Source organism: Bubalus bubalis, chromosome 1 (genome assembly GCF_019923935.1).
Source record: "Bubalus bubalis isolate 160015118507 breed Murrah chromosome 1, NDDB_SH_1, whole genome shotgun sequence".
Classification (NCBI taxonomy): Eukaryota; Metazoa; Chordata; class Mammalia; order Artiodactyla; family Bovidae; genus Bubalus; species Bubalus bubalis.
In genome coordinates, this window is record NC_059157.1 from 191872230 (window position 1) to 191888416 (window position 16187).

The window sequence follows — 16187 nt, forward strand, 5'->3', positions numbered from 1 at the left end:
CCTGATCGCCCCGGCGATCGACCGGCCTCTGCCTGTCCTCCCGCCACCCGCTCCGGCCCGAGTTACCTTGAAAGCGATGGGCAGGGTCTTGTTGCAGCGCCAGTGCGTGGGCAGCACGGAGCAGAGGAAGTTGGGGCTGTCGGTGCGCACCAGCTCGCCCGGGTGGTCGGCCAGCACGTCCACCATGCTGCGGTCGCCGCTCCTCAGCTTGCCGGCTAGGGCGGCGCCGGCGTCCGGGGCGCCCAGCGGCAGCGCCTCGCTCATCTTGCCCGGGCTCAGCGCGGTGGAAGGCGGCGTGAAGCGGCGGCTCGTGCTGGCATCTACGGGGATACGCATCACAACAAGCCGATTGAGTTAGGACCCTGCAAACAGCTCCTACCAGACGGCGACAGGGGCGCGGATCTTCAGCAAGCAGCTCCCGGGAGACCAACATACAAGTTCAGGGGCCTTTATTGCTGCAAGGTGGCTGGGGGAGAGGGGGGAGACTAAGTTACGAACAGTCCAGGAAGGCGGAAAAAGTTCTAGTTCTGACGATCGGCCTCCGCTCAGACCCGGGCACCGACCGCTTAGTGCTTTAAAAAGTGGGCGACCAGAATCCAAAGTCAAGTGCCAAGGGACCCTATCTTCTGAGTCTTGCTTTGAGAGTTTGAAGTTTCAGTCTTTGGCTGTTACAGAAGTACCCGGAGGTAAAAATCCCCATACACTTCCTAAACTGTTTATGCGAAGAGCAGAAGGACCAGCAAATACAGGATTTGGAAGTTCCAGTAGTTAATTGCCTGTCAGTTCTTCTTTTTTTTTTCCCCCCAGGTGAGTTTTGTCTAAAGTCCAAACACAACAGAAAATATACGAGTGTTTTCAAATACGGCGCCACTTTTTATTCATGCAAAACTGGCTTCGGTCCTCAAAAGCGAGAGCTGAGACTTCCAAAAGGTCCTGCTTCTAATGTATGTGCACATATATATAAACATATACATATGCTCTACTTTATAAAATATTTACAATACAATCTGTAGAGAATTTAAACACAACAGAAACCCATTAATGTTCGCTGCAGGTTTTTTTTTTTTTTCTCTCTCTAAGTAGCTTTGAGAATCGGCTTCAGTAGTTGAAGAAGGGCTGGGCGAGAAGGACTTGTCATGTTTTCAATACATTCTGGCAAAATGCTCAGTTCAGAAAATCAAGCTTTATCAAAGAAAAAGCTGATCTTAAAAAAAAAAAAAATCCAAGTCGATGACACTCAGGGTTCAGCTCTCCACATCTGAGAACTCGGGTTTGGGGATGTTGGTTAAGTTTGTGGCTGATCCTGTGGTTTGGTGGGAGGTGAGCTGCAGCGGAGTCAGACGCACGCAGGCACGCACTCTTCGGAAGCCAGCCGCCGTCTACATCGACTCCGGTGAGTCAGCCCCGACTTGGGCAGTAGCGAGACGAGCTTCCTTCAACGTCGCCCCAGCGCCGGCCGGGTGAACTGCCCGGACGCGCCAATTTACCCACACTCACCGCGGAACCGCAGCAGGTGGAGCGGGCCCTGGCGAGAAACGCTCCGCAGCGCAGATCTCAACAGACGGGACGGCTCGAGTTACACAAGCACGCACACCCTGCCACGCACACGCGCCACTTCACCACTCGCCACGAAGCCCGGCGCACTCTCTCCCGCTGTTGTCAAAGGACACAACCGGAGAAAAGTTCACACCCAGGAAAGAAATGGAACCATCCAGCCAAGAAACCGGTTCATTCAAAAGTAGGAAAACGCAAAAACAACAACAACAAAAAATCCCACACACAAAAATCAAAATCGAAGTTCCAACGCGGTTCTAGAAAAAACGGCAAAGATTGACTTTCCTGTGGCGTCCCCAGTATCCCCAACAAGAGGTGCCTGCCGGCTCAGGGCCGGGCAGCGTGGTGCCCTGGCTGGGTCCGGCCGCGGGCCGCTCGTCCCGCCTGCGCCCGCTGGCTCTATGAATGAGAGTGCCTGGAAATGAACGTGCTTTTACTGTAAGCCCGGCCCGAGGAATTCCATTCCCTCAGCTCGTTTGCATAGGGGCGGCTGCCGGCCAATCACAGGCCTTTCCGGTATCAGGCAGGGCGCGGCTCGGTGCCGCGGGCTCCTGGAATTGGCCCGCGCGCCCCCGCCGCCGCCGCGCGCTACTGTACACGGCCGGGGTGGAGAGTCCACCGCCAGTGCGGTGGCCACGCCGCGCTCCTCGCATCCACATACCCACACTCACACTCGCCCACGGTCGCTTGAGACCGCCATCCCGGTGCGGACGGCGGCGGCTTTACACACCCGCGGGCTTGCGCGGCCGGTAGTCCGCCCGCCCGCCGCGGGGGGCTGCCGTGGTTCGGAGACCCAGGAGGTGGAGCAGAAGGCCGGTCGGCCTGGAGGGACTGAGGCCGCGCGCTGAGCCAAAAATGGTCCGGGATCAGAGATCTGCCGGTGATCGGGCCGCGCGATGAGCCCCGAATGGTCCGGTCTCAGAGATCTGTCGGAGGGAAGCGTCTCGCGAGCCATGGAGATAGATGAAGCGGCCACCGCTAGGCTCCCGAGACCTGGGGGCCGGGCGGCCCCAAGGCCTCCGCTTTCCCGACGTGGATGGGATTCGGCCGCGAGGGGGCCGGGAAGGGCTGAGGGCCCAGCCCGGGGAGCCGCTTGGCGCCGGTTGGCAGCCGCGGCGAAGTGGCGCTGATTCATTTACTGAGGCCAGACGGTGGTCGGTCTCCACGACCTGCTTTTTGCGTGTTGAGTTTTCTCTCTGGGTTTGTTTTCTTGGTGTTTTTCGCTGCGTCTTGACGCGGCGCGCCTCGCTCAGGTGGAGTTGAGCTTAGCGGCCAGCGAAGGAGTTCCGTAGTTCAGAAAAGACCCCCACCCCCCACCCCCAAAGAACAAGCGACTGGAAAGAAAGTGGAAAGCCTCCGGGCGGGGTTCCCCCGCGGGGCCCAGGTCTTTCGTGCCCCGCACCCACCTCCGGCTCCCCGGAAACGGCCCCCGGGCTCCGTTCCCCGCCCGCGCGCGCGCGCGCGCCAGCCGCCCCGGGAGCTGAAGCCACCCCGGTTCTGCGCGCGGGCAGGAACATGCCCCCCGCTTGCGTCCCAGCGGCGCCGCGGGCATTTTCGCGGAGCTTAGAGGGGCCCCGGGTCCCCCCCCCTCTCCGCGCCACCGCCCGGCTGCGGGGCTCCCCCCCACACACACTCCACGCGGAGCCCACCGGGTCCCTCCCTCGGGGGGAGGGCGCTCATCCACTACCCCCGTCGCCTGGCACGGAGCCCTCCACGTCGACTTCGCCCTGGGCGGGGGTCCTTCGCTCGCCCCCGCCCCCTGGTGGGGGACTCTCCCTTCCCACCCCCGCCTTGGTTCCCCCTGCCGACGCGCGATTTGGGGGTGCCGGAGCACTGCCGCTGCCGCCGCTCCGGGTTCCCCAGGGCTCCAGCGCCAAGGGGCCTGCCAGAGGCGGGGGCCGTGGCGGGCCAGCCCGCGGAGGCCTTTCCGGGCGCCGCGGCCGCTTCCCTCGCCCCAGGCCCGGAGAGGCCGGGCGGCGCGGCGCGGGCGCCAGGGGGCAGCAGGCGCCCGGCGGCCGGCCCGCGCGCCGGGGAACGCCCCCGACGGCGCGGCTGTTGCTCCGTCCTTCGGGCGGCCTTTGGGTCTCCGGTAGGAACTTCAGCTGGGGAAGAAGCGAAAGGAGAAACGGCAGCCGGATCCTGCCTGCGCGGCCCGGTTCCGCCCCCCGCCCCGCTATCCCAACGGCCGGGAGGGCAGCAGGGGAACCTTCGGGCAGAGGTCCCGGCTGTCCCGACCCGCGCGTATCGGGGTCTTTTTTTCCCGAAATCCCTTGGCCGTCCCACCATCTGCTGGTCCCAAGCCGTAGGGGCTGCGGGCGTCCCGGGCGCCCTGTGGCCAGGCCCCCTCCTTCCGGCCCCGCGTCTCGCCTGGTGCGCCCATCCCCTCGCTCCTCTCGCTCCAAAAAACCTGGGACATTCCGGAACTTCCAGTATTCAGCTGTATTTTGTTTAATGGGTCTGGGAGTTGAGGGGAGTCTCAGAAAACGCCCTTGTACTTTTCTTTAAAAGTGATTTGTGAAGAAGCCTCATTTCAGACATTGCAGGTGTAAAGACCCCTCTCCCCTAACCGTCTTCTCTCCACCCGGGCCGAGCAATCCCAAATACCGAGCAGTCCCCAGACAATTCCCCACACCCCCGCCCCGCCACACACACACACACACACACACACACACACACACACACACACACACACACACACACACACACACACACACACACACACACACACACACACACACACACACACACACCGTCTGCGCCGGAGCCCCGGGGCCACACAGTCTCTCTTCTGCGCCCGAGCTCGACGCTGCCCGCTCTAGAGGCGAGTTCGGGCCGAGTGAAATCTTTCTGCTTGGGCTCGAGTGTATTTCCTCAGGAGCCGATCGAGTGCATCCCCATAGACCCCCTAGGACCGGGTCTGGGGGGACTAAAGAGTGTGGTGGAGGCAAAAATGGGCTTTGCCTCCAAGGATGTAGCAGTCGAGGGGTGGGGGATAAGCCGCCTGCTCGGAAAGCTCAGAGAAAGCTCCTCTGGGGCTGCGACCGTTTGCCTGAAACCCTCAACCCTGCGAGGGGCCGCGGGCGCCCCACGCAACGCGGTCTTCCAGGTGGGACTCAGGTTTCCTTAGTAAGAGAAGAGGATTAGCGATAGATGCACCCGGTTCAGACGCTGTTTAGCTCAGAATCTCAACCAGTAAATCCCGAGTTCGAACTCCGACAAGGACAATAGCAGCAAGGAAAGCTGCTGCTGATTTTATTTGAGTGGGGCCGCCGGGCATTTGGGGTTCTCAGGACCTTGCGCAGGCTGTAACTGCGCTAACGGGGTGCAGGCTTGAAACCCAGCAATAAAACACACCGCCCCTCCTTATCGAGGAACTAAAATGAATGGAAAGCTGGCAGCCTGGGACTCAACTAAGGGGGTATCCCGAACCCCTTAATCTAAAGGGCTTTGTACATATAGAGTATGGAGTTGAATGTACTCTTTTTCCACCAGGAGCGCTCATTTAAGCGGCGCTATAGAATTTCCCTTCCCTTGCTTCTCTAACAGAAAAGGAAAGGAAACATTTCTGTATACACTCGTAGTGTTCCCCTGGAATAATACTAATATTTGCTTTTGTCATAATCCAGTGCAAAAATTACAACGAAGCAATATGTTGGGCGGATGGATGCTATGTGACAGCTTCTTCCAAATTTGCTGCATGGGGGAAATTTCCAAAAGGCTCCTAGTTGATTGAATGAAACGTGAGTTTTCACAGTGAATTGAAAAATCAGTATTTGCTTAGCTGGAAGGGGAAAATAAAACAATTTCACTGGAAAACAGCTTGTTGACATGTTTTTTCCTACAACTTTAGGTAAATATATAATGATGGGAGTCTCAGAAAACATTTAAATATTACACATTTTTTACTCTTTCAAAACGCTCTCAAAAATAAGAATCTCAACCATTCTCTTAGAATCCCCTCTGTAATATATTTCTAAAATTACATTCCTAAAAATGTAACATTTCTAAAAGAATTATTTCTGTTTTCAGTGACCATTTTAATGAAAATAAAAAGCAGAGAATGTATTTTTCTAGAGGTGGATCACATTAGTTGGTACTAATGGCACAGGAAATGAGAACAATTTTGATGGAGAATAACATACATGTAAATGTATGTATAATACAGATTGTCCGGGTTTTCAACATTGGAATTTAAATAATTAAACATCCCTTTCTCCCAGTGGATTTGAGATGATTTCACTTTTGAAATATAATTACTTTGGGGGACCAGATTCCTTCATTTTTTCACTACATCCTTCCTCTGTGTGAATGTTTCCATGGGATTCTGTGGTTGAAATATGACTATTTCACTAACTTTGTAAATCAATTTACAACTCACAAGTAACAAACTGAGAAAGAATTTAAATTAATCTTTTTAAAAGTTAGGGATGCTTAGTAAGCATTTTGCTCATAAAAATTTTACATTAGCACTGCTATAGCAAAAGTAATAAAGTTATAACACATAGAAGCCAAGCTTTTTTTTTTTTTTTAGAGCGAGTCATATAGAGTCATTTAATAACAGCACAATGCACCTGTGGTAAATGCTGTAGAACCGAGGGTATCATTTAAGGTTTCATTGGAATGTTTTATATGTTTGACATTTACAATATGGAAAACAGCTTTTAAATATATTTGAATCAGCAAAAAAAAAATGTCTTGATTATTTGGGTTAATAGAGATACATGGATAAAATGTCATATATATGCATATATGAATATGCATGTAAAGAATATAATTTGGAATCTAACATACCGTGAACGTCTCTAGATGGATTCATTCCGTGAACACATTCTGAAAGAGTAGAAAATAGGAAAATAAAAATAATTGTGTGAATATATTGACAGCAAACACCAAATTTACTGAAGTTGATTAATTGTAATTGGAACCAATGCCAGTGTGAAAACTAAATCCCCTCTCTCATTTTTTGGGGAGCTTGTTGCCTCTCACACTTTTTAGCACTGGAGATTTTTATAGCATATTGTCCAGCTTTGGGTCAAAAATAACTTAAAACAGTAAATCCTCATATAAAAAATGAACTGTTACATGTGCATATGGTTTTTATGTACCTTCTACCAATGTCTCCCATCGCTAGCTAATACTAAGGTCTTTATCATTCATAGAATCACCTCTTTAAAGCTCTGTATGGGATGCAAATGTGATTTATTTCATGAATGTTAAAAATACATTTGGATAATGTAGGGATGGATCACAATTCAAAGTGAAAACCAAACCCAAAGGGGAAAGGTGGGGGGGTATAAATTAGGAGTTTGGGATTAACATATACACACTATAAGATACAAAATAGATAATCAATAGGGACCTACTGTATAGCGTATGGAACTCTAGTCAATATTCTGTAATAAGCAATATGGGAAAAGAATCTGAAAAAGAATGGATATATGCGAATGTGTAACTGAATCACTTTGCTGTACACCTGAAACTAACACAACATTGTAAATCAACTATACACCAATGTAGAATAAAAATTAAAAAAAATAATTGTTGATAGGTAAGGAAAAGCAAACAACAACAAAAGCTCCCAAACCCTAACTTAATACAAAAACATTAAAAAATCTGTGACATACTAGAAGCTAAATGCAAAGAAGTAAAAATATGAATAGTTTTCAAAGTAATAAAAATAACAATTTGGAATATATCTTCTAAAAGAAACTAGTAAACAAACATTATAATCATTTACTTCCAATGATGAGATATTTTACAAATATTTTCTTCCCACTTGATTTCCTTTCTTTCCCTTTGCTAGGAGGGCAGATTGCTTATACTGAAAGCTTTCATTCTTAAAGTGACAGATGATATCAATTGTTAAAATAATTGTCATGATAATTTCCACATATGGATCACTTACTATATACTCCTGCAAGTACAGTTACAGGTAAAGTCACAGGTAAATTCATTAAGTAAAGCCATATGAAGCTATTTCTCTTTCCCTTGAATATCTATGTATAATGTTCTGAATCTGAAATGATTTCATCAGCCTTGTTATGGATAATGGTCAGAACTGAATGATTAACATGGAGGAAACAGCATTTTTCAAAGCCTTAAGATCTGAACATTTCAAATACTGCAGACCTAGAGCTTTCAACTCCACTGCACAATATTAGTATAATATTGCTTAAATAAAACCTTTAAGAAAGGAGGTAATTATTTCAGATTTCCAGATGCTGTTTAAATAGGCAGGAGAACAAGATTTTCAGCTCCTTAGTTTTATGGTTTTGCTAAGCAAAAAGGGCAACTTACATAATAAGGGGTTCTGAAGGACTGCCCTGTGATGAAAAATGAAAGGAATTAAGTATGTATAGTCTCAAAGGAGGCTTCCCTGGTGGCTCAGTGTTAAAGAATCCACCTGCCAATGCAGGAGACGTGGGTTCGATCCCTGGGTTAGGAAGATACCCTGGAGAAGGAAATTGTAATCCACTAAAGTAGTCTTGCCTGGGAAATCCCATGGACAGAAGAGCCTGACAGCTAGAGTCCGTAGGGTTGCAAAGAGTTGGACACGACTAAGCAACTAAACAACAATAAAATTCTCAAAAGAGCCTTCTTAAAGACACATACACACAGAATTGTGTTTTACAAGTACATAAAATGACTCCATAAAATTTTTTTAAAAACAGAGCAGAGAAAGTGTTATTTGCACTAATAGTGAATGCTAAGGCAGAAAATAACAAATACACCCTGAAGTTAGTAAATTTAGTTTTAATAGGCATGGGGGTCAGGGGAAATTCCCAGCAGTAAGATTGAGCAGACAGCTGAGTTTATGCTAAAGAGACCTAACAGAATTAACCACCCTGGAAATTCTCTCCTGAGACCCTGAGAAGCCTTTCCATGTCTGAGACTGAGAAATAGGAGAAGCAGAGTGGAAAGGCAAGTGTTTTGTCTACACACCTAATATTTCAATGATTCTGAGAAAAGAGCCAAGATTTTTTTTTGGCAGAAGATTTTTTTGATTGGCAGAAGTGAGAGGATTTTGAAAGGTGTGCAGTGGTCTGTTGAGAGCTTTTTTTGTTTGTCCTGTGTCAGTAGCTTCAAGGAGACAGCATGCATCATTAAGTTGGGGGGTAAGAGGGGAGAGAGAGGAGGCGGGTGTCTGTACCTGAAGTCACACCTGTAGGAATTTGAAATGATTTGCCCAAGGAGTTGTTAATGATGCTAGAACCTGAACTGTAAGAGAAGACAGGTCCTGGGTATTCACAACAGTAAGAGCTGACTTTGGCCAGTGTTCGCTTTCCGTCTCGCCATGGCTGCTGTATGCCAGGCCACAGCCAAAAAGCTTACCTTGCCCGATTTATTCCTTGCAACACCACCATTCCCATTCCCATTTTACAGACTAGAAACCTTACACTTGGAGAGTTTAGGAAATCTGCCTAAAGTTACTTCGCTCTTGATCTCTGTGGACACGCGCACATTCTCATCCCCACATCTGGGTCTACATACGTGATGAACTGTTTCTTTTTGACCACAACTATGTATTTTTATCAGTGTCCTTTTTAGCCTTCTGAATGATTAAACTCTGATCTCATCTTTGACTTTTATCCTCCCTTGTCTCAAGGTCTCTATTAGAAAATAGCCCTGAAATTCTTTGCTGAGCAGAATCACCAAGTATTTAGGATTCATATTCCGAGGTTATTTCCGGCCATCTACAAAGTTTGAGAGCAGGTCAAGGTCCCTTTGGCCAAGAAGTGGAAGCTGTGGAGTATCAAGCAGCTGATGAACACGTGTGTAAAGTCCAGGAAGCTGGAGGAAGGACGCACAGGGATTGACACCACCTGGTGGGCTTTGAAAAGACCCGATTCTTGGTTAGAGATGATATTGATTTGACTCTTGGAGGTCATGTAGATTTCCACCAGGTGGTCAGTAAAGCTTGGGGGTGCCTGGGGGGTTGGGAGAGAAGCCTTTCCAAGCAGAAGGATGAGCATGAGAGAGGCACGGATGAAGTTATGACACAGACTCACAGAATAGTTGGGGCGTAAGTTGGGGATCAGGTTGGGGTGTGGCAGTTCGTAGGTGACACAGTGCTGGCAGACACAAACACAGACAGGTCAGAGGCAGCTTACACAAGCTAAAGCAACCTGAACTTCAGTGTGAGGGCAGCGGGTTCTCTCAGAGCCTGGAAATCTGGGAAATAACACAATGGAGATGTATTTTAGGAGAATAAATCTATCAGAGGTGGATAGGTGAATTAGACAGAGTAAAGAAGGAGCAGATGAGCTATAACCTTGCCAACCAAGACTCGTGAGCATTTAGGTGAAAAAAATGGGGACACAAAAGGAGGGACTGAAGTGAGGGAGAGGGAGGGATCTTCCCTCATTTCCCGCCCACGTGCCATTAGGAGCAGTCAGGACCAATGACGATGGGTTGGAGGTGGACATCAGCAGTCAGCTTGGAATGGACAGGACAAGATGCTGGTAGAATAAACAGGAGGAACCAGTGTTGTGTAAGCTGCAAAGTTGGTGATAATTTGCTAGTTTGGCCGCAATAGGAAAGTAGCACACCAAGCACGCCTTCCCCTCCTCTTATTGTTTTGGGGAGACACCGCCTGCATCCTTATGAGTCTCTGTTTCTGGGGTTCTGGGGCAGGAAGCCACATACCTAAGTCCCTGTTCTCCAAAAGTCCTGTCTGTGATAAGGCTGATAGTTTGACCTATGTCTGCTCCGCTTGTTTGCTTGCCTCACAGTTGGTTCTGGATCACGGGAGGACAAGGGTGTCTTGTATTGGCCTCCGTCAAGCCAACCCTGTAACTGTCTCATTCTCTTCTGATTTCATCCTCAGCCCCACACAAACACATAAACACTAGGGTCTGAACACTTTGCCAGGGAGGTTCCCTCCTCTTCAAATCCTAGACAGCCCCGTGTAAGCAATGTGTACCCCAAGCCTCTGGGGACCAGGTCAAGTGCAGACCCTGATTCAATAGGTTTGGGGGTGGGGTGGTGACTGAGGTCCTGTATTCCCAGCAGGCTCTCTGTGATGCCGCTGCTCCTGGTTCAAGGACCCCACTCAGAGCTGGCAAGGCCAGCTGCTCAGTATCCAGCAAAAACGGTGCCCAGCACCCACTAGACTGCAGTGTCGAAAAGGTGTTTGTAAACAAATTGCAAATCGACGTGAAATCTCTCTCGGATTGGACTTTTTTTTTAATTTTATTTTATTTTTAAACTTTACATAATTGTATTAGTTTTGCCAAATATCAAAATGAATCCGCCACAGGTATACATGTGTTCCCCATCCTAAACCCTCTTCCCTCTTCCCTCCCCATACCATCCCTCTGGGTCGTCCCAGTGCACCAGCCCCAAGCATCCAGTATCGTGCATCGAACCTGGACTGGCAACTCATTTCATACATGATATTTTACATGTTTTAATGCCATTCTCCCAAATCTTCCCACCCTCTCCCTCTCCCACAGAGTCCATAAGACTGTTCTATACATCAGTGTCTCTTTTGCTGTCTCGTACACAGGGTTATATGAATGCGATGGACTGAATGTCTGTGTCCACCCTGCCTCCAAACTCATATGTTGAAGCCCTAAACCCTAATGTGATGGTCTTAACAGGTGAGGCCTTTAGGAGGTCATCAGGTTTAAACAAGGTCATGTGGGTGGGGTGCTCACGATGGACTTAATGCCCTTGTAAGCAGAGACTGGAGCCTTTCTCTCTCCCTCTCCCTGTCATATAAGCACACAGCAAGAAGGCAGCCAAGTATTAAAACAAGCCAGGAAGAAAGTTCTCCCCAGAACCCAACCATGCTGGCATTCTGATCACGGACCTGCAGCTGCCAGAACTGTAAGAAATAATGTTCTGTCGTGTAAGCCGCCCAGTCGACAGTATTCTGTCACAGCCGCTGGAGTTGCCCAAGGCAATCATAATTACTGAAGCTCCCTTTGATCAGGGCATCAAACCTCACACTAAAGTCTTGACATGCATTATTCCATTTAGCTTTCTAGCAGTAAACAGTCCACCACTATTCGCTTCATTTTACAGATGAAGAAACTGAGATGCAGTTATTGGCCAGTTTGCCCCTGGATTGTCAGTCATAGCCAGCCAATTCAACCACCTTGCAAGATTCGCATCATGATGTCGTTGTCACTCAAACTTCATTACTAGCTCTTGACAATTTGCCTTGACACTCTGTGGGCATCTCTCTTATTCTAGAGCAGCACTGTCCACTAGAAATGTAATATGAGCCATATATGTAATGTAACATGGTCTAATAACCACATGAAGAAAGTAAAGAGAAATGGGTGAAATTAATTTTAATAATAAATTTAACTTAGTACAGCCCAAACAATTTCAACATGTAATCAATATTAACGTCGTTCATAAGATATTTTGCATTATTTTTCTTTTAGTAAGTTTTCAAATTCCTCTATGTATTTTGCATTCACAGTGTATCTCAGTCCAGTCTAGCTGTGTTTCAAGCCCTCAAATGTCACAAGGCTAGCGGCTACTGTATTAGACCGTGCAGTTCAAGGGTGACCACTCAAAACACAATTCCCTCTGAAGAGCAGTTTTGCTGCTATTCAGCTTGTGCTCAAGCAAGCCCTGTTTATAACCTGCTATTAGCAAAGGCCATTAAGTAATGCATCTTTCTGGACTCGTATTTTCCCTCTGAGCTGTCCTGAAGTGAAGTTCAGGATTTTATTATAGCATCACTTGATTGGCTGTATCATAAGGACACACACATACCCGGTGAAAACTACTAAGCTTCGAAGGTTAGGGGCCGCTGTCATCACCACTAATGCATTTTCACAGCCATGGATGAGCTACAGGTCTACCTCACACGCATCGCTTGTTTCCACTTAAAGTTTAGCAGCCACTGATGGCACAGCCTATACAATATGCTTTGGCTTCTTCGACTCTGAAAGAATACTACTAAAGAATCTCTTGACCCTTTCTTTTCCAACACCCTTGTGCTCTATGAAATTCGTACAGGCAGCATGTATTAGAACAAGAGGTTTTATGTTTACCAGCCCATGACTTCAAAACAGAACTACAAAGTGATTGAGGGATATTCTCAAATAGTGGCTGAGTGCTGAAGAATCAATGCTTTCAAATTGTAGTGCTGGAGAAGACTCTTGAGAGTCCCTTGGACTGCAAGGAGATCAAACCAGTCAATCCTAAAGGAAATCAACCCTGAATATTCATTGGAAGGACTGACGCTGAAGCTGAAGCTCCAATGCTTTGGCCACATGATGGGAAGAGCTGACTCATTGGAAAAGACCCTGATGCTGGGAAAGATTGAAGGCAAAAGGAGAAGGGAGCAGCAAAGAATGAGATGGTTAGATGGCATCACCAACTCAATGGACATGAGTTTGAGCAAACTCTGGGAGATAGTGGAGGACAGGGAAGCTTAGCGTGCTACAGTCCGTGGGCTCGCAAAGAGTTAGACATGACTTAGTGACTGAACAACAGCAAATAAACAGGTTTATTTTGAAATACTGCATATAGATTTTAAAACAAAACAAAACCACCCAAGATATCAATTTGGAAGCCATCTTCCAGTTTAAATAATGAGTTCCCATCAGTGGTGAGTCAGTTCCTGGCCTCAGTTATGTTTTTCTTCTAGTTCTCAGAAGCATCAACAAAGAAGAAATATGGAGCCAGGTTTGTAACAGAAAATACAGGTCTGGCCTCGTTGCTTTGGTTCCTTGGGGGCTGTTGGAATCTTTGAAGGTCTAAGCATCTCTTAAGAGCCAGCACCCCCGGTTTCCACCCCGTGGTGTTGTGGGTTGGACGGGACCTCAGTCTCCCCCACACTCTCTTTGCTCTTGTTGTTCAGTCGCTCAGTCATGTTCCACTCTTTGTTGACCCTGTGGACTGCTGCACACCAGGCTTCCCTGTCCTTCACTATCATTTTCTTTGGCTGTTTTAATGAAAGGCTGAGAAACCAGTTGTGACACATAAAATTAGTTCTCGGAGTGATTCCCCCATCCAAGCACTATGGAAAGTACCCAAGTGTCTAGGAGCTTCTCAAAGTCTGCTGCTCTTGAGAAACACTCTTGAGTGTACACACTTTTCTATGGCTCTGAGTCCCCTAACTGGGGAATGTTACAGCAGCCAAGTTTTCTAGCAGATCACAGAAGTAGCTTCTATTAAAAAAACATTGCTTTTAGAGTCTGCTTTAGACATTTTAATTAATATATTTAAAACCATTTCTGCCACTATGAATTAGAAACAAAATACAAATTTTCTACAAATTTATGGTTACTAGGGGATGGGGTAGGGGAAGGAATAAATTGGAGATTGGGATTGATATATACACATTACTAAATATTAAATAACTTGTTGTATAGCACAGGAAACTCTACTCAATACTCTGTAATGACCTATACTGGAAAAGAATCTAAAAAACAAGTGGATTTTTAAAAAAATACCTGATTCAGTTTTCTGTATACCTGAAACTAACACATTATAAATCAACTATACTCCAATAAAAGTAAAATAAAAACAAACAAAAGAACCCAAAAGAAACTAAAAATAAACAAAGAACAAGTTTCCCAAGTTGAGGAAAGAAAAATAAATGAGAAGGTCTGAATGAATATTTAGGAATTTCAGTTATCATTTCCTAGGGTTCCTTCAACAGGGAACTCTCCTCCCCAAAGCAAGCACTTTATTTTATTCTTTGTGTTTATAATTTATCTTTACTCTCTCACTGGGGCAGTTATGACAAGGGAAGGTCTGACTCTTTTCCTTCTGCATCATTTATGTTTAAAAATAGCTAGGTGAGTCAGTTTGGTTCTTGAACTGCTCGACACAGGGAGGAGGGTTGGGGGTTAACTATAGGTCTGTTTGATTGGTCCCTTTGTGCTGGCCTCAGTTTCCTCCTCTGAAAAATGAGAGCTGTGGACAAGCTTTTCCAGTTCTGTATTTAAGTGCCACTTGAAACTGTGAGGAATTCACCTGGTCTGATACTGAATGAGGTCAGCATATGGCTGGAGTGAACTTGGATGTTGAGTGGGGAGGGGAAAGAAAAGAAAAAGGAAAACAGGATCAACTCAAGACAAGACATTTTAAGAATGTTACCAGTTTACATAGGGTTCCTCCAACCGCACATATGTCTTTTCTATTCATGCAAGCAGGCCTGAGAAGCTGTGATTTAAATACACACACAAATAACTTTGAGATTCTGCATTTTCTGGAAAATAACAGAAATACATTGCTGTTCTGTACTATATTTTACATAGGGCTGAGATCAGAGAGGCACTAGCAGTAAAGAACCCTCCTGCCAATTCAGGAGACACAAGAGACTAGAATTCAATCCCTGGTTTGGAAGATCCCCTGGAAGAGGGCATGGCAACCCAGGATTCTTGTCTGGAGAATCCCATGGACAGAGGAGCCTGGCGGGCTACAGTCCATGGGGGTCTCAAAGAATTGGATAAATTAAAAGACGCTTACTCCTTGGAAGGAAAGTTATGACCAGCCTAGATAGCATATTGAAAAGCAGAGACATTACTTTGCCAACAAAGGTCCATCTAGTCAAGGCTATGGTTTTTCCAGTGGTCATGTATGGATGTGAGAGTTGGACTGTGAAGAAGGCTGAGCGCCGAAGAATTGATGTTTTTGAACTGTGGTGTTGGAGAAGACTCTTGAGAGTCCCTGGGACTGTAAGGAGATCCAACCAGTCCATTCTGAAGGAGATCAGCCCTGGGATTTCATTGGAAGGAATGATGCTAAAGCTGAAACTCCAGTACTTTGGCCACTTCATGCGAAGAGTTGACTCATTGGAAAAGACTCTGATGCTGGGAGGGATTGGGGGCAGGAGGAGAAGGGGACAACAGAGGATGAGATGGCTGGATGGCATCACTAACATAGTTTGAGTGAACCCTGGGAGTTGGTGATGGACAGGGAGGCCTGGCATGCTGCAATTCATGGGGTGGCAAAGAGTCAGACACAACTGAGCAACTGAACTGAACTGAAAGCAATGCAGCATGAGATTAGAGAGAAGTAGATATTTACTCATAAATATTACCTGTAATTTATTACCACAATTATTTAAAAATATTAAAATTCATCCTTTTTACTAATTCTGTTTCTCTATGTCAACCCAGCTAGTGAGGTTTCACTCTATACTGTATTATGAAATGATAACTAAAACATAATATGCATATATAACATACTTTAATTCTTTTAGAATAAATAGCTACAAAGTTCCTCATTATTATTACAACTATGCATCAAATTGGAGCTTTTTTCCAATTGAAATAAAAATTTTTCTATCTATGATCCCATGTAGACTGCAGAGAAATTTCTCCAAATATAGCAGAACTTTCTAGAAAGAGAATGTAAAGGCCTGAGATAAACCTTGGGTGCTAACCCCCAATCTGTCCTGAACATGGAAATCTACCTAAGAATCGAGAGTAAGCGGTGATATTTAAAATGGATAACCAACAAGGACCTACTGTTTAGTATGGGAAATTCTGCCTAATGCTGTGTGCCAGTCTGGATGGGAGGGGAGTTGGGGGAGAAAGGATACACGTATATGTATGGCTGAGTCCCTTCACTGTTCACCTGTAACTATTACAGCATTGTTTGTTAATCAACTATACCCCAATAGTTTTCTTTTTAAGTTTAAGAATTTTTTTCCT

The 16187-nt window shown here is 46.6% G+C and overlaps 1 protein-coding gene across 6 annotated transcripts in view; it reads right to left on the reverse strand.

The window, feature by feature from the left end:
• RUNX1 (RUNX family transcription factor 1) overlaps positions 1 to 16187 on the reverse strand; it is a 274888-nt gene that overhangs the window by 97804 nt on the left and 160897 nt on the right. For 3 of the 6 annotated variants that reach the window (XM_025293398.3, XM_006071987.4, XM_006071985.4), the window contains exons 3-4: positions 6346 to 6384; positions 67 to 320 (exon numbers count right to left, since the gene is read on the reverse strand). In XM_025293398.3, coding sequence (XP_025149183.1) covers positions 67 to 320; positions 6346 to 6384 — 293 coding nt within the window. Of the gene's footprint in view, positions 1 to 66; positions 1953 to 6345; positions 6385 to 16187 lie in introns of those variants that run through there. The other 3 variants (XM_025293413.3, XM_006071986.4, XM_025293429.3) reach the window with 2 other exon arrangements.